This window comes from Stegastes partitus, unplaced genomic scaffold (assembly GCF_000690725.1).
Source record: "Stegastes partitus isolate 25-593 unplaced genomic scaffold, Stegastes_partitus-1.0.2 Scaffold314, whole genome shotgun sequence".
Classification (NCBI taxonomy): Eukaryota; Metazoa; Chordata; class Actinopteri; family Pomacentridae; genus Stegastes; species Stegastes partitus.
The window spans coordinates 407,608-429,095 of NW_007578045.1; the positions used below are offsets into that span (position 1 = coordinate 407,608).

The following is a 21,488-nucleotide window of genomic DNA, read 5'->3' on the forward strand; positions in this document are numbered from 1 at the left end:
AAATTAATATGATTGTGTATGCAAATTACAATGCATTACAAACTGTTGCTTTTTCTTCCAGGTTCATTTTCGAGGCAGTTTAGTTCAGCTGGTTCGCATCAGGAACCCCTGGGGTCAGGTGGAGTGGACGGGTCCTTGGAGTGATGGGTAAATATTTATATGCTCTATGCATATATCATAAGCTGCCATTGGGTAATTCCAGGATTTTTCAATAAAACATAACTCTTTATCCCAAAATAGATCCAGTGAATGGGACTATGTCAGTGAGGATGACAAATCGAAGCTGAACCATGTGGCTGAAGATGGAGAGTTCTGGTAAATCTGTAGTCTTTTACTATTCATTTACTGTAAATTACAACTTTGTACTTGTAAAATGTTAAATATGTTGTTGATACTATAATGTGAAGTGATAATTAAGGGGTTCAGTGCCAAAGTGGGCCAAACCACAAAAAATCCAATGTTGAGTTTTATGTTTTTTTGGTAAGTGTTTATGGTCTACTAGTTCGTGGCAAAGTGGTCCAACCAACAGCCCACTAGTAATGTCACAATGCGACTTTGAAGTTTGGCCCATAATGGTTTTGGCATGACAATTTAGTGGCAAACATGACCAAGCAACAGGAAATGCTGACTAATATATTGGGTGCAGGTAGCTGTACATGTTTGCGATTCAAGATGGTGGACAGCGCATTGACAACTCAACTTGTAGGTATTGTAAGGTAAAATAAAAACAAAATTAACCACCACCAAGCATCTGTTTCTGCACCATGGCACCTCTAGGTCCTCGAGATGTAAACTCTTCAATGCTGTTTAGCGAGGCAAACCTCGAATCAATTTTTTTCTCAAGAAGTAGAAAATGTGGTATGGCCTGCTTTGGCACTCAGCAAAAGGAAAGGCAAAATTAAAACTTAAATAGAGTCAGCACAAAATAGTTGTTTCTATCTCGGGACAGTGTTGAAACACCTTTGGATGCACATAATGACTCTTCCAACAACTATGATTTTTTTTTGGCAACACAAAATTCTGACCCCATTTTTCTCTAAAACTACTAAATGTGGTTTTGACCACTTGGCACTAAGCCCTTCAAATGTAACCTCCTCCATCACCAAAACAACTGTTCAAGCTCTGAAAGAGGGTTCCTCTCTGCAGGATGTCCTATTCAGACTTAATCAGACAGTTCTCCAGGCTGGAGATCTGTAACTTGACCCCTGACACGCTCATGAGCGATGACGTGGGCCACTGGAACCATTACCAGTTTGAAGGGATGTGGAGGGTCGGCTCCACCGCTGGCGGTTGCCGCAATCACGCGGGTAAGAAAGAAACCACAAGTCCTGCATGTCTGAGCAAGAAGTTTGTTACTTCACATTTCATACATAAGATTCTTCTTTGTCGTGTGTTGCAGCCACATTCTCATCCAACCCTCAGTTTGTGGTGCGTCTGGAGGACGTGGATGATGATCCCCTAGATGGGCAGGATGGGTGCACCTTTCTGGTGGGACTGATGCAAAAGGATGGGCGACGGAAGAGGAGGCTTGACCGCGAACTTGAGACCATTGGCTTTGCCATATATGAGGTGTCCAAAAATAATGTGATGTTTCATTGGAAATCCCTGATTTCTCAAAAGAAATAAATTAAAAATTCTCTAAAATTATTTTGTTTCCTTTTAACAGGTTCCAGATGAGGTCTGTATTTATACTTTTTCTGCACTTTTTTATTATTCAAAAATTGTAGACATTAGAAGAATCACAAGCATCACTTGATTGCATTGTAAATTTCTGTAGCTTCCCAACATTCCAATAAAACTCTTTTCTCCTGTTGATCTTCAGTACAAAGGCCGCAGCAATGTTCACCTCGGCCCTGATGTGGTGCTGCGTCGGACAGCTGTGGCCATGAGCAGCACTTTCATCAACACGCGAGAAGTGTGTGATCGCTTCAAGCTTCCCCCGGGAGAATACGTCATAATTCCCTCAACCTTCGAGCCACACAAGAATGGCAGCTTCGTTCTTAGAGTGTTCTCAGAGAAACAGGCTGCAACCAGGTATCTGTGATATATATCTGTCTACAGACCACAGAGTTCACAACTACCTGGAGGACAAAGCCAGCTCACTATTTGGGATAGGCACAACTTACTGAACATGTCATTTTCATGCAAAACAACAGAGTGTGCTAAAGATCTGTGTTTGTATTTTGTTTTAGCCCTCTGGAGGAGGACATTGATGCTGAAATAGAGGAGGTAAGGAAGCCCACAAGATGATAAGCTACCCATTTATATATTATTGGGAAATGAATAGTTGTTCTTTTAAGGAGTTCCTTTCTCTCTCCCTTTGTCCTTAAATTGAAGAAATGTAAATTAAATTTCAATTCTTATTGCTTATATATACTATATGTCAACATTCTCATGACATCAAAATATCTCAAATCTAAAGAGCTAATGTTTTTCTTTGACATTTACGTGTGTCTTTTCTTTCACAGGAGCAAGTGTCTGAAAGTGATGTGGATCCTCATTTCAAGCACCTCTTCAAGCAGATTGCTGGCAGTGTAGGTTGAAAAATATGACATCTAACCGTAAATCAAGCATTTAATAGCTTCTAACCTGTATTAGGGATTAAAATCCATGTAATAATTAAGACTTTTCCAACAGGACATGGAGGTATCGGTCTTTGAACTGGTAAAAGTTTTGAACAATGTGGTGTCTCACAGTAAGTACAACAGAAGTCGCATTTGTTTACATTAAGCCTCTTTTATTTTCACTGACTTAAGAGCTGAAGTCAGTTATGTATTGTTCTTTCAGGGTCTGACATCAAGACAGACGGATTCAGCCTTGAGACGGGTCGCCTGATAGTCAGTCTGCTGGATGTATCCTCTTTAAATCATGAAAACATACAAGTCACAGCTTTCGGAACAGTGTTCATTAGTGCATCAGATCTGCTAATGTTCTAATTTATATGGGGAGGATTTTCTTCTTCTTCTTCTTGATAAACCTTAACATTCCACAGAAAGATGAAAGTTCCAAATTGGGACTGATAGAATTCCACTTGCTTTGGAGCAAAATACAGAAATACCTGGTAAGATGGGATCTATGTGGTTTTGAATGAGTGTTATTGATACTGAAATACCTGACTTCATCTGCTAACACAACAAATGGGTCATATAGGAGATTTTCAAGAATCATGACTCAGACAGCTCTGGCACCATGAGCTCCCATGAGATGAGAGGTGCTGCCACTGAAGCAGGTAACAAACATCATCTCTCAGTTTCACGCACTAGAATCCTCCAAATATTTACATGAGATGCTTTGAAAATAAATCAAATGGCTGTAAGTTATGGCAGGGTGGTCATTCACATGGATTAAAATGGATTTAATTATCTGACAGCTTCTACACTGTAAAACATCATATAAGAATTGAATCAGATTAAATTTTTACTCAATGTAAATATATGATTTTACTCAATGTAAATATATGATTTTTGTTTATTTCTGGCAATTGAACTTAACATGTCAGTTATTTTATTTTCAGACAAGAACTCTTAGAACTTGCAGTCTTTTGTCTCAAAATGATAAGTTGAATGAATAGACAGAGGGGAGTCCACTCAACTCATTAAATTTGGTTCATAAGAGACTAAGTAACACATAAGCAGACTTTCCCAGAGACTCTTGTTTGCTATAGTTTGAGAAAACAGACACAGTGGAAACACGCCTTTAACCTTAAGACCTGACGTCCGTATGCTGGACATCCCATTTTGGGTTATATTACCACAGTAGTTAACTTTAGATATATTTTTAAAATTTGTATTATTATTTATTTCTTTTTCTATATTAAAAAAAATTAAAATACATTTTTAAATGTTTTAAAAATATGTTTTTATTGAGTGTGCCACAATAGTTGGCATAACTTTGTGCCGTGTTATGAGATGCATATGAAAACCAGGCATGCCTATGACATGCTTATGAAAAAGGCAAAACACTTCAATGCAGCTTTGTAAACATAGCACTTATGTTGTTAATATTTCCAAGTTTAAATGGTTGGACCCCTGCAGGAACAAATAACAACATGGTGGCACTGCTGATGGTGTTGACATGTCAACGCAGTTATTGACAGACAAGATAATCCGGTTAGGAGACTCCTGTCCTGGATGCACAATTCCTGTTGGTATAGTTTGCCACAGAAACAAAACATGAACAGGCGAGGCTGTGTATCATAGCTCATCCATTATCTGACATCTTTTTGAAACTACACTCCCCCAGGATCAGAGATAGAACAAACTAAATCTATGAAAGTGACCCGTAAAAGCTAACAGAATGTAAAGATCAGAGACGGCTGTTTTTCTTCTGCAGGTTTCCATGTCAACAGCCAAGTGCTGCAGGCTATTGTCAGCCGATACGCCGATCGTCAGTATGCCGTAGACTTTGACAGTTTTGTAGGCTGCCTCATTAAACTGGAAATGCTCTTCAGTAAGTGTCAGCAAGCACAACAACATAAAGTCAGTATAAGTCATATTGATCTATGTCAGAGAGCTGCGGTATGTTTGCATAATTTCTGCCTCTCTTTCAGAAATGTTTAAGGCCTTGGACAGAGGCGACTCGGGGAAAATTGAGCTTGATATTCAACAGGTGTGTGAGAAAATAAGAAAAGCTGCTGGTGTGTTGCCACTCCTAGTTTAGACAGTTAGTTGTATAATTGTGTTTCCTCTTGCAGTGGCTGTGCCTGGCGATCAACTAGGTCTGAAGATGAAACAAGCAAGGTCATCGTGTCAGGAGAAGTTCAATTGATCAGCGAAACAAAATTAATTCAAGTGCACTTACTATACTGCAAATGCTTAAAATGTCTAAACAAAAACGGAGAAACATTTTTCCATATTTTTGAGCACATGTTCTGTCATTCACATTTATTATTCAGTTTTAAGTAGCTTCTTTTAAACTTTTACATGAAATGAAAACCTTAATAGTCTTGTTAGTTTGTGTTTTGTATTTTAGCTGTTGCAACTTCTATCAAATGATAGAAAATAAAGAAACTCAGAAAGTATGGCCTCTGAAATGTGTGTTTTTCTAATCTTACACAGAACAAAACCGTTAAAAAACTGTTAATGCAATGATATTGTCTGTGGTGCTCAATGATAAAGAACAAAATGAGGGAGAAATAACGTTGTAATTTCATTCCACTGACACAAGTGTCTCCAAAACTGTGTATGAGAGCTACATGTGGGCCAATCATAGGCCAGTAATCAAATGAGACACAGAGGCTTGAAGGAAACAGGTGAGACGAAGCAGGCTGTCTGGTGTGAACAAAGAAGGGTGTGGATCTGCATATATGGCACGGAGCCTGTCTAACCACACGCACAAACTGAGGCGCAGCTGAAGACGAACACAGCATATTCCGAACCTTCAAAATGTCAGGCGTTGCAAGTAGGCTTCAGCACTTCCGAGACAAATCAAATGGGATTGGAACCAACTCTCAGGCTGTGAAATTCCTGAACCAGGACTATGAGAGGCTGAGGACGAGTTGCCTGGAAGGAGGATATCTGTTTCAGGATGACAGCTTTGAGCCTCTGCCCTCATCCTTGGGCTACGATGAACTTGGACCAAATTCCTACAAAGTTCGGGGCATCACCTGGATGAGACCCACGGTGGGTTGCAGTGGTTAAATGGAAGCACAGGCTGAAAGTACAGGCTGGTGTCATGTGGCTGCCTTTATTTTGCATGCTGGAAGAGAACAACTAGCAATTGTTGGGCTGTTTTTAAAACCTAGAACCAAAGAAAATCTTATCTTATTTTGAGTTTGGGTTTGTAGAAGTCCTATTTTTGCTTTATATTTCCACATGAGAGGTCACTCAATAGGCCACACCCTATATTTATTAGTTGCTGCTGTTTGGTAATGTAAGCTTGTTCCTGAATGTTTCCATACCAGATTCTTGTTCTCTTTTTTTGACTCCGCAACATTTTATGCAGAGTTTTCTACAGTATATATAAATGAGTATTTCTGATATCCAACAAACCACAATCATCTAAATGAGAGTGGATAAAAACTGTGAGCAAGCATTACACTTTGACAAAAGCTGTTTTTAAATCCTTTTTTGTCCCCTCAGGAATTATGCTCCAATCCACAATTCATAGTTGAAAGTGCCACCAGGACTGATATTTGTCAGGGAGCACTGGGTGAGAGACACACACACACACACACACACACACACACACACACACACACATACAAATACATAGTTTAATTCATTTTGAGCTGACTTATATGCATCACTTTTGCTTTCAAGTGCATTTGCTGGGCAATGAATTATCTGAATGATTTTGAATGCTCTTAGACTGTCACAGCCATGATGAGAACACAGTAACAACAGAGATGTAGGTCTCTTCATTTTGACTCTCCTTGCTCAGTTTCATCGCTGGTCTTTTGCTTGTATTTTTGTACCTTTTACATAAATGAATTGACAGCTAGATCTCATAATTCCTTCTAAATACCTGTGTACTGACACCAACTGACACCAACTGTCATTGCGTACAAAACATCTAACAGCTCCTTTAGTTTTCTCGGTCTACACCCAGTCAGAATGCAGACAAATGTGGGTGAGTTGTTTTTGCAGCTAGTAATGAGAGGTGGGACCAACAGGCATAACTCTGCATAGTTGAGGTTTATGTAAATGTTTTGGAGATGTGTCATGAAGACAACTTGGGACAACCTGAAATTTTCTGGGTGTTACACGAGACTTTACACAGAAATCTTCTAACATTGTTGACTTGTGTGCAGGTGACTGCTGGCTCCTGGCAGCCATCGCCTCCTTGACGCTCAACAAACCGATTTTATCTCGCGTCGTACCCCACGATCAAAGCTTTGAGGAGAACTATGCCGGCATCTTTCACTTTGAGGTGCAACACTTTTAACATGCTGCCTGGTTTGAAGCTGTTTTTTCTGTTTTGTGTTTGCAGAGCTACGGTGGCACAAACAGATTTCTTGTGCCTTCTATTTGTTTTGTAGTTCTGGCAGTTTGGTGACTGGGTGGATGTGGTGGTTGATGATAGATTACCCACAAGAGATGGAAAGCTGCTGTTTGTTCACTCGGAGGAGGGGTCAGAGTTTTGGAGCGCGCTGCTGGAGAAGGCCTATGCTAAGTATGGAAGCCTACATTTCTGTTTGTTCCAGTATCTTTTTGTTTTTTTTGTCTACTCCCTCATTAATCCTTTACCCGTTAGGCTAAATGGATGCTACGAGGCTCTTTCTGGGGGAAGCACCATGGAGGGCTTTGAGGACTTCACTGGAGGCATTGCTGAGAGGCATGACCTGAGCAAGCCGGATCCACATCTCTTTCATATCATCAAGAAGGCCTTGAGCAGAGGCTCCCTTCTGGGATGCTCCATTGATGTTCGTTAGAGCTTCTCATTCCAGTGTCATGTTGCACGTGGTATGTGATAGTTTCACCTCACAAGACTTTCCTCCCCCACCCCCAGATCACCAGCGCGTCCGACTCAGAAGCCATCACACATCGCAAGCTGGTGAAGGGCCATGCTTACTCTGTGACAGGAGCAGACCAGGTGAGGATGTGTTACACATCAGCTGTATATACGTACGAACTGCACAGGCCATCGAGGAATAAGTGAAGCTGCAGCAGCTAATGTTGAGAGCGTTTTATTCTGTTTAAGGTGGAGTACAGAGGAGACAGGGTGCAGCTCATCAGGATTAGGAACCCGTGGGGTGAGGTGGAGTGGAATGGAGCCTGGAGTGACAAGTGAGTTATTAAGGGCAGTCCACATGTTGCCATTAAATTCGAATTAGTCATCATTGCAGCTACACCAATGTTGGTTAATTAGTTTTGAATGGATCCCAATGAAGTTTTGTGCGAACATTCGTGGTCCCCGGATGATGTATCATAATAACGTTCTTGATTTTGCATCAGCTGGCAGCTGGGATTGTAGCCTTGAGTAGACTGTCTGGAAAACTGTTGAATGGATTGTCATGAAATTTAATATATTCGTGTCTCCCGCTCTCAACGCAGCAGTAATTTTTCATCCGCTGCCACCTCAAAATTGTGACTAAACTTTCAAAACAACAAGCAGCTTTTTCTGCCCTCTCAATGTCCTCTTTGAGTAGCAGACATTCTCTCCAACATCAGCACCAACAACATAAAATTTGCCATATAACATTGCAGACATTCCATTATTCTATGTCCTACATGCAAACAGAACTGGACTAACTACTGTTTGTTGTTGTTTAGGTGCAACCAAAACAGAAAGACTTCAAGAGCATATTTGGGGGGGTGTTTGTGCTAACCTGGAAGATCCAAATCTGTTGTAAAAATACCACCAGCATTATTTTAGAAGGTTGCCAAGAGTGGTGTGTTTACTGAAAAGGTTGCCTGCCATTGTGTTGGGTTGTTCATAGGAGGATCCAGCCTAATTGAAACGCCTTGTCCTCTGGTTGGAGAAGGTTATTAACGATGTCTCTGTCATGTTTGTAACACATAAAGACATACACACCCTGTGGAAAGTCTGGTAAATCCTGTTGTAAAAAAACGCCCTTACTCTGGCTTTAAAGTTTTGTGGCTGAAGTGTAGGTGAAGGCATGTGTGACATTCACTGTGGCTCTAATAATTGACTGACTGTGAGCCTGGTTATTTTTGCAAAACTCTACATATATGAAGTATAATTCCGTGTTGGGTGTAATCCTGTAAATTATCCTTCCCGTGATCTTTTTTTTTTCTTTTTCTAGTTCTTCTGAATGGAGATATGTGAATGATGATGACCGCCAAAGGCTGACCAACCGCTCTGAGGACGGAGAGTTCTGGTACATTTTTGCCGAAACCACCTTCCCTTACACAAAACACAAGTTAACAGCTGCCTTTATCCCACTAATAAACACATAAAAGCAGTACTTGTGCAATGTAGTTTAATCAAATAAAGGCTCCTGAAATAATTACTACAGGTACAGGTGTTATATATATCTCATGCCCACATATTATTGCTTCGTGCTACATTGCATTTACTTTTTTTTTTTTTTTTAAAAAAGAATCCTGATGTATCATATTGTCATTTTTTTTGCTACAGAAAAATGAGAAAGGAAAATAACTGTAGTCTTTCTATTTTTTTTCTAAATTAATTGTGGTATAAACAGCAAATTCACCACCATTTAGGGATGGAGTTCTAAGCAAAAAATGTCACAGTGCTCCAGTCCTAGATTCCTGGCACGGACTCTTTTGCACTGAAAACAGCATGTGATTGTTTGATTTTTATTTTTCCTCATGTATTTTTTTTTCCCCCACAGGATGTCCTTCTCTGACTTCCTGCGTCAATATTCACGCCTTGAAATCTGCAACCTCACCCCAGATGCTCTCACAGGAGACGAGTACAAGAAATGGGCAGAGACAGAATTTGAGGACACATGGAGAAGAGGCGTGTCAGCTGGAGGATGCAGAAACTATGCAAGTATGACCAGTTTCACCTCCAGATTTGTATGCAGCATTTATTTGTGTAAGCCAATGTGCAGGCTTCGCTGCTGAAATACAGCTCCCTGCTAACACTTGCTTTCCCTTCCAAGACACCTTCTGGATGAATCCTCAGTTTGTCATAAAGCTGGATGAGGTGGACGATGACCCTGATGATGGCGAGGAAGACGGCTGCACCTTCATTGTTGGGCTGATGCAGAAGAACAGGCGCCGCATGAGGAAAATAGGGGAGGACATGGAGACCATTGGCTTTGCCATCTATGAGGTAAGAAGCTGCCTCTGAAATGGCAATTTAAATACAAGTAGAGATTCAATATGCCACATTTTCACTGTATTCTAACATTTGTTTTGTTTTGGATTTCTTTAGCTGCCTGAGGAGGTATGTGAGACACCACTGGGAATAATGAAAGAATAAGTATTCAAAGAAACTGTTACAATTTCACTTGTTAAAATTCATTCAGAGTACCCTTTAAGATATTTGCATGACAAAATAAAGACAGTGGAGGCGTACTAATGTGAGCGTATTTCATGCGTGTGATTTTTCAGTACTCGGGCAAAAGGCAGGTGCACCTAAAGAAAAACTTCTTCATGTACAACTGTTCAGCCGCGCGCTCCGAGACCTTCATCAACCAGCGAGAGGTGTGCAGCCGCTTCCATCTTCCCCCTGGAGAATATCTCATCGTCCCCTCCACCTTTGAGCCCAACAAGAACGGAGACTTCTATGTGAGGGTGTTCTCTGAGAAGCCGGCCGATTTCCAGTGAGTTCCTGTTACAAATACGTGCAGTTTCATTCATTAGCGTTATGTTACAGCCTTCATGATGATTAATCGCCATGACTCCTCACTGCTTTCAGAGAGATTGATGATCCTGTTGACTGCCATGTTGAGCAGGTAAAATCTTGTCACTTAATTTTCTTGTTGTAATGTTGATCATAATTATCTACCAAAGACTTAAAGGTTTTTTTTTTTTGTTTTTTTAAAATCCGTAGGTTGATATTGATGAAGACGACATCTGCGACAGATTCCAGAGACTGTTCGGACAGCTTGCTGGACATGTATGGCAGCTGAACATTTGATGCGTTTCTCTTTGGTATCCAATTATTGTTCTTACAAAGTGTCATGTGCTTCTCAGGATGCAGAGATTTCTGCATTCGAGCTGCGGGGAATCCTCAACAGAGTGGTAGCTAGGAGTAAGAGAAATATTTTCTTTATTCTCTTATCAGGCAAGTTCAGTATGGACGGGAATGTGCACCAGACAACAAATTAACCTTGTGTGCTGTTTATTTTCAGGAAATGACATCAAAACTGATGGGTTCAGCCTGACAACTTGCCGTAACATGGTCAATCTGCTGGATGTATCCTTCCTTCTTATCTTAACTTGTATCGGGAGACTTCCACAAAACCATTAACCTCTTAACAACTGGTTATCTGCTTTGATTCCTTCTGAAATTGCTTTAAAGAATAGTGTTAAATTTTGGGGGAGACACAGTATGTACCCATCCAAGCAACTAGGAGTATGGTGGTGCATACGACGGAAAATCCAGAAACCGTCTAGAGAGAAAAGTTTCTGATGCTTCCAAAAAAAACCAGAAGGATTAAAGTCTACCATCGACAGTGTTTGTGTAATGCTCCCGCTGCCAAAAGGGGAAGACAGATTCTGCACTGGGATTTTAACAAAGTTTAAAAAGAAGAGAAAACGTGAACCTAAAAGCACTTGAAGGTCAGTAATGAAAACATTCTATCTCGCTTGTTTAATCTGTACAAAATTGTAATCGCGGTTGCACAGCAGTTTATGAATCTGAATATTTCTGTAGATAGCAGGCACCTGACCAACCAAGAAATCATTTGCCCCATAATTCCTTTCAAAAAACCCAAATTGTCATTTTGACTCTTATTTGTTTTTGTATTAATCATTCGAACAATATTCAGTGTGTTAAGTCATGAACTTCAGGAGTGCTGGCAAGTTGGGCTAACTGTTCTTAAGTCATAATCTTAAGCCAGATGTATTACTGTAGCTGTACATTTGGCACACACAATAATGATATCATGTACTTCAGGTTACAATTTTCCTTGACATTCATTTCAAAGAAAGATGGAAGTGCCAAGCTGGGTGTTGTCGAATTTAGGATCCTGTGGACAAAGATTGAGAAGTTCCTGGTGTGTGCCTTATTTGTCTGCATTAGCACTGACATGCCACATGTAAGAAACTTGCTAGTAGACTGCTGATAGTGGATGCTAATTTGTCTCTCCTTTAGGATCTGTACAAAGAGAGAGATGCAGATCAAAGCGGATGTATGAGCTCCTCTGAGATGCGGATGGCTGTTGAGGCTGCTGGTGAGACGTGCATTTCACAAATTACATTTCTTTACAGTAAAACTTAGGAAGGAAGGGGAGACTGCTGAGATTTGAGCAAACAGAGGTTCAGCTGTAACAATCAGTTGTGTCACCTTTTCTCAGTACATCTTGTTGCATTTTTGGCAGGTTTCTCACTCAACAACCCGCTGCATCAGATCATTGTGGCCCGCTACAGTGAGCCGGACCTCACCATTGACTTTGACAACTTTGTGTGCTGCCTGATCCGCCTTGAGTCACTTTTCAGTAAGTTTTTGTCCTTATGACCTCATTTTAATCTCGCTGTAATGCAGACAATATGTAAAGTTTTGATGTTTACTCCAATTTACAACAGAAACCTTCAAGGCCCTGGACGAGGATGGGTCTGGGAAAATAAAATTGGACTTTAAGCAGGTGACTGCCTATTTATGATGATATACAAAAAGATGGATGGATGGATGGATGGATGGATGGATTATGGACCACAGAGTAACTTGTGTTCTGTGTTTCATCCACAGTGGCTCAATGTGTCGATGGTGTAAACAAGCTCTGGCGGCTGAAGAATCCAGACTTGTGTTGAAGTGAAGAGTCATCATATTTGAACATTCATTTGCTTGTTGGTTTTATTCAATCATGAATTGTATCTTGTATACAACTTAATCAAAGAATAGTAATTATGAGGGGAAATAATTTCTTATGGTTTGATTGACTGTGAACATAATAAAACCACAAATAAGAATGTGTTTGTTCTGTTTTCAGTGAGAAAGATATACATTTTATACAGTATATACAGTATGTGTGTCTCTTTGCCCTCTCTGTTCTTTCAAGTACCGACCTAAAAGGAGTTTGACATTCTGGGAAATAGGCTTAATGAAATATTTAATTAAATAAATAAATAAATAAATGATCAATATGTTTAATTTCACTGCAAGTAGTTAATTAGTTTCAAAATGTGAAACTTGGAGGGAAAACTAGCTGTAGTGTTCAAGATTAACCTGCCTAACAGATACTCACATTGGCCACCATAAAACCACAACTTTTGGTTTCTTTTTAATAAAACAAAGAGGATGTTACTTGTTGAGCTTTCAGATTGTTTAATGTTTGGACCCGATTGTCCCTGATTCCAAACTTTATCCTAAACTAACCAACCACAAGTGGTAGTCTTCTCATTTTCAGAAAATGCTGAGCTGCTTTTATAATGTATACATTTTGCAACTTCACTGCCGCTAACTGATGCAAGCTGTGATCAAAGAAAATGCTTGTAGCATCTCCTTCATTTATCTTGCAAAAGCAAATTGTCGTCAACCAAAGACAAGCAGTGCCTTTTAACTAAAACTATTGTTCTGAGTTGTACAATTAAAGTTTTTTTTCCCTCATGAGAATAACCCCTTCCTGCCCTAAAATGGCTTCGATGTAATTCTACATTGTTGGATCCTTCAGAATGTGAGGATATAATAAGTCCCCGCCGTTGTCTTCACCCACCTTCCTGCAACTTGCTGCAGCTTGAGCTGACCAACTCAAACACTGTAAAACCACTCTGACACAATGAAAAGTAATAAAATTGGAGGAATTCACAGAGAGCCCCAGGATTGCTAATGTTTGTTATATATGAAACCCAGGGAGTCTGAATCTGTGTTTTTTAGGCCTGACATCATCTTCAACTGAATGTGGCCCACTGAGAAAAGTTCAGACTACACCCTCTAAGAGAAGTTCAACACATCTGAAGAGACTTGAAACTTGAACTGGGATCACCCCTACAGTGGTCTTTGTCTATACAAGTGTAAAGTTACTTTTTACCGAATAACCCAAATCTGTCTGAAGCATAACATCTACAGGTTCACAGTACTCAACTCTCCTGATGGTTTGGACACACAACTTCTAAGAAAGGGCCATAGGAATGATCATACTCTGAGCGATACAATTCAAATGCATAGAATTAGGTGCTTAAAGGAAAATTGCAACTTTAGTTAGGTGTGTGTGGAGTGCACATTCATACATGTTGTAAAACAAGGTTCAGAATGACCCCCCAAGTTTTAGCTGAGCTATTGCAGGCCTCCAAAGTAAGGTGCGATATGATTTCTTGTTCATGATGCACAAGTCTAACACAGAGCAACTTCATATTACCAGCCCTGGTATTTGGTATTTCCACTTACCACATGGAACATTATCCAAACACTTATGAGCAGTTCAGTGCCTGTAACTTGCCAGCAGATGTCACAGTTCTCATAGATTTGGGTTTTGGCTGTTCTGACATCACTGACTGGGTTGTGGCCAAATTCCCAAAGTGCTTGCAGCAGCATGCAGTTTTCAACTCACAGAGAGTTATGCAGCAGCCATTTCCTGCCCTATGTGGTTCAGGGTTGTATTTCCCCTTTTACTCCTTTAAAAGTTGCCCCTGGCTGCCATTAGCTCTGGCACTCAGGCCTTGCCACAGCTGTGACGATAACCATAAAAAAATAGCCCTCCGGCATGTTTCTGAAAGCTTTCGGTGGCTAACTTTATCATACTTTTGCTACAGACTGTCAACTGTGTGTCCTTTATGAATGAAGTTTTAGTTATATTGTACAAGTCACATATTCTAATGATCACAGTAGAAGTGTTTGCAGTGAAACTGTGACGTGTTCCTACATTTGGCAGCCTGCCTAATGAAAGAGAACTGGAGGTGGAGCTGTGGGACTCTGACTCACTGTAAGCCATGAATCAGCAGAGCGGAAGCAAAGCCACTGTCATGCTGAAGCAGAGCATCAAGATTTAAAAATACTCACTGAGGTACAAGGCTTTGATTATCAGCTGAAAAGGAAAAAGGGGAAAAAAGGATCCAAGTGCATCATCTAAATCACTTGAAGAACATATATTTGTTCTTAGATCCTTACTAATACTTTGAGAAGCTGTCAGCCGGTAAAAGTATGAACTATTTTAAGAAATATTAAATATATTAGATGCACATTTACATGTGTCTTCTCACATGTATTCTTTCTGTAATTCTACAGGAGTACTAAATAAAAACACAAGGAATTAAGAAAACAAAATCTATTTTAAATGATGTTGTCTTACACTGACATAGTTGGAACAGGACTGTGAGGCATCATCAGGACTTCTCCACAGTGAATGATTATAATTGGGGTTCTGCTCCATATTTTGGTTAATTTTTCAGAAAGAAAAGACCAAAGTGTAGAAATACTACAAACAACAGTCACATTTTTCAAATTTTATTCACAAAAAATACAAAAAGGAGCAAGTATTCCTCATGGGTTCCATTTTAGAATACTAAATAATATAATATTGGATTAAATGAGTAATATATCAACGTGTGCATCACTTTAATGCCATAGCTGGTGTAGGTGGGGCTAATTTTAATGACTTTATTTTTGCTGTGTAGCTCGTAAATTTTCCAGAGGAATCACCTGATTCTTATCTTAACCCATAATTATAATATATATCCTAATTTATTTGTTGGTTCTACTTTGTTTAATTATTACGAAAAAGCAAACTAAAAACTAAAGTTACATTATGAAAAAAGTGTAACATCTGTCTCTGAAATGTAGCTGAGCAGAGGTATGAAGCAGCAGAAATATAAAACAGTGAAGTACAAGTACCTTGAAAGTATTTAATCGCGGTACTTAAAGTAAGACACTACAGGTAACATTTTTAAATAATACAAGTTACCATGAAAATTTCCCAAATGATTACTTATGCTAGGACTTTTTTTTTTTTTTTTTTTTAAACAAGTTCTCTGAAAATGTATGTTTAAATATGCACTCCATCAAAATATGCACTAATTTGCTTTTTCTACAAGAACAGAGGTCTGATCACTGTATAAAGGTAGTTTCAAAATTCTGGTTCCATTGGATGACATTTTATAAAGGGGATTTTGAATATCACTTTGTGCCACTCTATAAATCAGAAAATTCTGTCAGGACCCAAATAAAATTCATGTTTGCCATATTTTTTAGGAATAAAATCTTCTCTAATTCAGGCTCTGACTGATATGTAAACAAACCCCTCTATAAAAATCCTCAAGTTATAAACAAATCTAAAACTGGGAGATTTGGTGTATGTTAATGCTACTGAAGTGAAGATTTCTGCGAGAGGAAAAAAGTAGTTTTAAGAAAATGGCCTTCTAAGGAATGTATTGTAAAATTCCATGTTTTTTTTTTTTTTTTAGTGGAAACGACTTTTCACAGTTTTTAACTCATAGCCATTAAAATTCCCTAGCTGATTACTTCCATTTAGATAAATATGTTTAGTTATTACTAGTTTTGAGAACTGCTATGTTGAAATGAGCAAATGCATAATAATATCTCATTAAATCTGCATACATGTCAAATAAGATTAGAGAAATAAATATGTAAATGTGTATTTTGGAAATTTTCATCCGATACACCTGAAAGAAGTAATTTTGAGGAAACAATACAGAACAAAATCTCAAACTTGATCAGTGAGTAAATGTACTTGAGACAGGTGTGGGTGTGGCGGGCGGGGGGCAACGTTCCCCTCCTGTCACCAAATTGTTTGCAGAAACATTCTAGTTTTAATATTCTAAAGGCCCTATTTTAAAGGATTTTACTTGTTGTCTGGCTCCTTGTCTATTTGCTCTTTGAATCAGTGCAGTTTTCCTGCAGCTACAATTAATATTACATGTGACTTTGGTCCTCAGAAACAGTGAGAAAAACGGGCCTTATACGGAATTCAATTTTAAAGGCTATTTGTGACCTATACAAACTTACCAGTCAGTCAGAACATGACTGGAGAAAAACAAATTAGAAACGAAACTGACAACTCTAAAATAATCACTTCATATCTTGGGATCAGTCAGATTCCATATATGTCTAAATGTGTTTGTGTAATCAATCGATGGGTTCTTTCTCATTTGTGACGGTGATGCGACATCCTACTCTCACCAGGTAGAAAAATTAAATCCTTTACACATCTATGGGCACCCAACCTACCTCTTACCTTATATGGCCAGTGGAGTGCACCTCAGCCGCAGATGAGGGAAAATTGTGAACAGGTTTGTTCTCCATATAAGGGTATTCTTTGACACCGCCACCTACAACACCTGGACTTTCAACTAAAAGGAAAATCTCTGCCGCTCCCCAATCAAGTGGATGGAAAGAGCAACAAAAATGTTTGGACTGTGTCAGGCGATGGATTCGATGTATAACTTGTGATTTAGGCCTTAAAAAGTATTAGGATTAAATGTAAACCTAGAGGCTGCATATGAAACTGTGTCACACCTGGCAAGAGAGGGGCGGGCATACTTTTAGAGGTGTGCTCATTTACCACAGCTCCTCCTCCGTGACTCAACCTGCTCTCCGTCCATATAATCTCACAGCTTTGGGACTACTGCTGCCATTTTTCACTGCTGCCTGTTTCCTGCACACACCACAAGCAAAATGGTGAGTAGCTTTCACAAAGACTTCAGCTGGATTGATGTGCACTGAGTCAGATAACATGTTCCATGCATGTCCATGGAACATATTCAGCGTCATTTCCTCATTGCAACAATAAATGTCAAAAAAAAATTAAAAAGATGGGGAACAAAAGTGTAAATTCTGTGAATCCTTGTTGCCAGGATGTGCAGAGTGTAAATCTTTAATTTGATGTTACATTAAGAAAAAAAAAGGATTCCTGAATGAAAAGGTGGTTTGGTGCCAGTGAAAGGTTTTGTTTAAGGTGTGGTTTTTGCCTCCAAAATGGTGGGAGTTTAGTTCGTGCTTCAGACTTGTTCACAGAGAATGCCTTGGGGCTGTCTTTCTTGTGCTAGCTTGCTCCACAATGACTGGAATGTGACAGAAGCAAGGCCTTGAAAATTCATGGGGAAGCAACGCCCACGGCATGTTGCTGCTGAGGAGTTGGTGTAATATTTGCACATTTGGTTGCCTAAACAGTGTCAACGTTTTACTTGAGGAGCTTCCCATTTCTTCATCTTTTTAGTTCTGCTTTTAATCTCAAATTACAAATTACTAGATCATCTGCTAGAATAGATCCAAATCTTATTGAAGTGCTCATACTGTGGGAGACTTGCCATTTTTACATTTTGCAGGAAAGCGTTCACTGAACTGACAGAGCAGACTTAGTATTAAGCTTAATAAAGCCCCATGATTAGTAATACGAGCAGTCAGGCGTCTCAATAAACAGGTTTGTCTCATGTTGTTTTGTTCTTTTGTACTAAATGTAGATATGTGATGTATGCTTTCTCACCAGGCATCCGGAGTAATAATCACCGATGACGTGAAAAACCTGTACGAAGCCATGAAAGTGGTGAAAGCTGGTGACGATCTCAACAGCAGAGTAAAAGTGGCAATACTCCTCATCAAAGATAGCAAAGAAATTGTTGTGGGTGACACTTATACTCATCAAGACTTAGAAGCCAAGCCTGGCTTCACCATCCTCACCGAGCAGATGGACAAAATGGAGTGCTTCTACGCACTGTATGACTGCAGCTTTGAAACCAAGGACGGAGTTCACAAAGAGGACCTGGTCTTGTTGATGTGGTAGGTCCTTGTATTAAAACTGAACCATAACTACTCCTACATTTAACTCCTCAGACAGCAGAGAGGCTATCAGTACAATCCTGGCAAAATGTATTTACAAATCAGTGATATTCTAAACATTTTCTTGTCTTTTTATATATGGAAAAATGTTACAGTAAGCAGTTTCAGTGTTGGACATGTTTTAATGATTTCTCTCTATGTTAGGACCAGCGATGGTGCACACATCAAAAAGAAAATGCTATACGCCAGCTCGAAAGGGAATCTGAAGATGGCTTTGAAGGGTACGTCTTTCTCCTGAATCATTTTTTTTCATCATCACATACTTGAAGGTTTTTTGTTTTGTTTTTTTTTAGTAGATTTTTGTTTTTTTTCACGAAAATGTTCATGTCTATCTTCAGAAGATTTAGTGCATGTTTATTGGACTTTGTACTGAATGGTTTTTCCTCTTCTGTCTTCAACAGGTATCAAACATGATTTGCAGATAAACGATCGCAGTGACTGGAGCAAGCAGGCAGTTGCAGCGAAAATGTCAGAGAAACACTCATGGGTAGTAGCCAAGATCGAGGGCATGGATGTCTGAATGTTGCAGTCAAACCAGTAAACAAACCATCTTTCCCCACGTTTCATAACAAGGTAAAAATTAAAGGACTTTGAGGAGATAATGGCAATGGCTTCAAATTGACTTAGTTGTTTTTTTTTAAAAATTTGTCTAAATTTACAAAAGGGAAAGTCTAGGCTCTGACTGGTATAAGTTTTCTGGTACACAAACCTCTGATGTCTTTGCCTTGCTTAACAGTCCAGTTACGCAAGTTTGGCTGGGAAATCAGTCTTGTTCAGATGTAATTTTATTCATTTTTATTGAACATACAGTAATGATTATGATTATCTGTTACATCTTGGTACATTTAAATCCCTCAAATTAGTAAATGTATAGTATAAATACCTGAATTTTCCATATCTGTCTTCATTGTAATCATGAATTGTTCACTGTATACAAATACTGCTCTGTACAGTAACACCATATTGCATATTTTAATGGGTAATTATGGCTGGGCTTGTGAGTTTGACCTGTTTTTCCCTGGATGAACACCTAAAAATATTGTACAACTTTTACCAGAAAAGCAAAGGTTTCACTTAAATTACAGCAGTCCATGCCCTGTTGAATATTATCAAATAAATTCTGTGCAACAATGTGTACCCCGTTTTTATTACTATTTTTACTCCAAATCTCCATTTTTAGAAGTGTTCATTACATGTCCAATTAAGTTCAACAGAACCTATCAAAAGGCCTGTGTAAATAAAAGCTAGAAATAACAGTATCTGGATGCACAGTAGGGTATAGCACAAGGTTTCTCCCTCCCTTTTGTGCAACACAGCAGGAAATGACTGAGGGGGGTTAGTCAGATTAGTTGGGATTGACCCGATTTAAAACATGTTTTAAAGCGAACACTGCAAGTCATGCTGTCCATCGCAACCTTAATTGGAAATCTAGTAAAAATCCTTTTGGAGGATCCAACTGAATGCTAAAGTTGGTGTTTTTTAGTTGTAAACAAAATTTGAAGTTGCTTATAAGACGGTGACTTCGGTAACAAAATAAGTATGGAATTAACGACTAATCAGTACCACATATAAAAATGTAGATGGATAGTTATTTTTCATGGCCGTCATACACCTGAAACATTACCAACAGTGACTGTAAGTGGCAATTATACCATTAATAGTTAAATGTAATGGTTTGATGTTTTGGAAGGCGCACCTTCTTGTTGAGAGTTAGACAAATAAGATATACCACGTCCATGTCTGAGTGGTAAAATGAAGCTGCAACTTCCAGGGCAGAAAGATTACGCCAAAGACTAAAATTCCTCCAACGGCTTGTTGAGGCTGGCTGCCAAAGTGAGTCAGTCCCCAGAGCATCGCCATGTTAAAACTTCCTGCTTTACAGGAGAAATAAACACGTCCACAGCCTGCTACAAGAAGCTGTTTTGGTCTCTATAGTCTATTTTCTAATTTGTGATAAGTGCATAAGGGGTGAATCTTTATACAGCTCACCTGTTTAAATTGCATTAAGACTTAAAGTTATGCATAATTAAGGGTGTGGCTGCTTCTAATGACAGGTGGGTGCTTGCGTAAGACCAAGTCCATGGCCTAGACATGTTTTCATGGCTGCCTCAGCCCTAGAAGCCCTCCATCTCTTAGCTCATTGGATCAGGAGTTAGGAGGAGTCGAGCTCTGTCAAGACGGTGACTGACAGAGCATCCGCACTGTGGTTTAAAAACGCTCATGGGTAAATATGACGCTAAAGCTGCTCACCTTAGCATAGCATAAAGACTGGAGACAGCTAGCCTGCCATTGTCCAAAGGCAGCAAAAACTTGTTGCCAGGCAGTCAAAGAGGAAAAATCACAAAGTAACAAATTAGAAGTTGGTATGGAGCCCGTCTGGTGACATCGATAAGAAATAAAAAATAACTCGTTCCCACGCATCAGTAAATCGTGGCCACGAGTTATTAATGCGTGAGAACGACAAAATTATCACATGGTGTTTCATCGCAAGAGATCGCAGGATATCGGTGTAGTTCATTCCAAGGTTAAAATAAAATCAAATCAAAGCAAAATACTCCATGTTTCATGCAAGTCCGCCTGTTATCTTAATCGACAGCTGGTATGACCGCACTGTGAAATTTGCTCCACAACTTCTCTTGTTTCTTCATGTTAGTAATGCCAGGCCACAATTTAACTATGTCGTTCCCACGCATTAATAACTCGTGGCCACGATTTACTAATGCGTGGGAACGAGTTATTTTTTATTTCTTATCGATGTCACCAGCCAGGCTCCGTAAGTTGGTAGTTTTTGTCAAACAGAGCTACTACAGCAGTTTTCATGCTAAGCTAAGCTTACTAGCTGTCAAATCGCACCGAAGAAGCGAATAAATACTTTGAAGCTGAACTATTCTTTCATGTTTTGTGACGCTTGTATATTATCTATCATTATATTATAGTAGATTGAATGGATAACTTTTGCGCTGTTGCTGTTTTTGTGTGTGTGTTTTACAAGTAGCTTTATTTGTATTAGTGGATAAATAGTCTACTGTGTCTAACTTCCTCAGGAGAACCACTATGTTTCTAAGCTGCTCTTAGATAAAATGGCAATAAGGCACTTCATCACTACCTTCAAATTTACTGACATCTTTTATCCTTGAGTTCTATTTCCATCCATCCATTAT

General features: G+C 39.2%; 3 protein-coding genes across 3 annotated transcripts in view; all 3 read left to right on the plus strand.

Moving 5' to 3' along the window:
- Positions 1-4,919, plus strand: part of capn8 (calpain 8) — a 6,990-nt gene extending 2,071 nt beyond the window's left edge. Inside the window, exons 7-21 of the mRNA XM_008283476.1 lie at positions 62-147; positions 241-315; positions 1,147-1,307; positions 1,400-1,569; positions 1,667-1,678; positions 1,823-2,034; positions 2,193-2,229; positions 2,469-2,534; positions 2,638-2,695; positions 2,788-2,852; positions 2,993-3,061; positions 3,151-3,229; positions 4,333-4,449; positions 4,550-4,608; positions 4,694-4,919. Coding sequence (XP_008281698.1) covers positions 62-147; positions 241-315; positions 1,147-1,307; positions 1,400-1,569; positions 1,667-1,678; positions 1,823-2,034; positions 2,193-2,229; positions 2,469-2,534; positions 2,638-2,695; positions 2,788-2,852; positions 2,993-3,061; positions 3,151-3,229; positions 4,333-4,449; positions 4,550-4,608; positions 4,694-4,717 — 1,290 coding nt within the window. The 3' untranslated portion in view covers positions 4,718-4,919. The remainder of the gene's footprint in view (positions 1-61; positions 148-240; positions 316-1,146; positions 1,308-1,399; positions 1,570-1,666; positions 1,679-1,822; positions 2,035-2,192; positions 2,230-2,468; positions 2,535-2,637; positions 2,696-2,787; positions 2,853-2,992; positions 3,062-3,150; positions 3,230-4,332; positions 4,450-4,549; positions 4,609-4,693) is intronic.
- A 399-nt stretch (positions 4,920-5,318) lies between these two features.
- On the plus strand, positions 5,319-12,509 carry LOC103358481 (calpain-2 catalytic subunit-like). The gene is made up of 21 exons (XM_008283477.1): positions 5,319-5,621; positions 6,081-6,150; positions 6,752-6,870; positions 6,980-7,113; positions 7,195-7,363; positions 7,450-7,533; positions 7,642-7,727; positions 8,708-8,782; positions 9,260-9,420; positions 9,533-9,705; positions 9,808-9,819; positions 9,987-10,198; positions 10,294-10,330; positions 10,429-10,494; positions 10,572-10,629; positions 10,730-10,794; positions 11,528-11,596; positions 11,695-11,773; positions 11,921-12,037; positions 12,126-12,184; positions 12,289-12,509. Exons 1-21 carry the CDS (start codon positions 5,385-5,387, stop codon positions 12,310-12,312), a joined length of 2,106 nt encoding a protein of 701 aa, XP_008281699.1. The 5' UTR covers positions 5,319-5,384; the 3' UTR covers positions 12,313-12,509.
- A 4,555-nt stretch (positions 12,510-17,064) lies between these two features.
- On the plus strand, positions 17,065-19,462 carry cfl1l (cofilin 1 (non-muscle), like). Its single transcript, XM_008283479.1, has 4 exons — positions 17,065-17,169; positions 17,978-18,267; positions 18,472-18,548; positions 18,729-19,462. Exons 1-4 carry the CDS (start codon positions 17,167-17,169, stop codon positions 18,845-18,847), a joined length of 489 nt encoding a protein of 162 aa, XP_008281701.1. The 5' UTR covers positions 17,065-17,166; the 3' UTR covers positions 18,848-19,462.
- Positions 19,463-21,488: the final 2,026 nt, after the last annotated feature.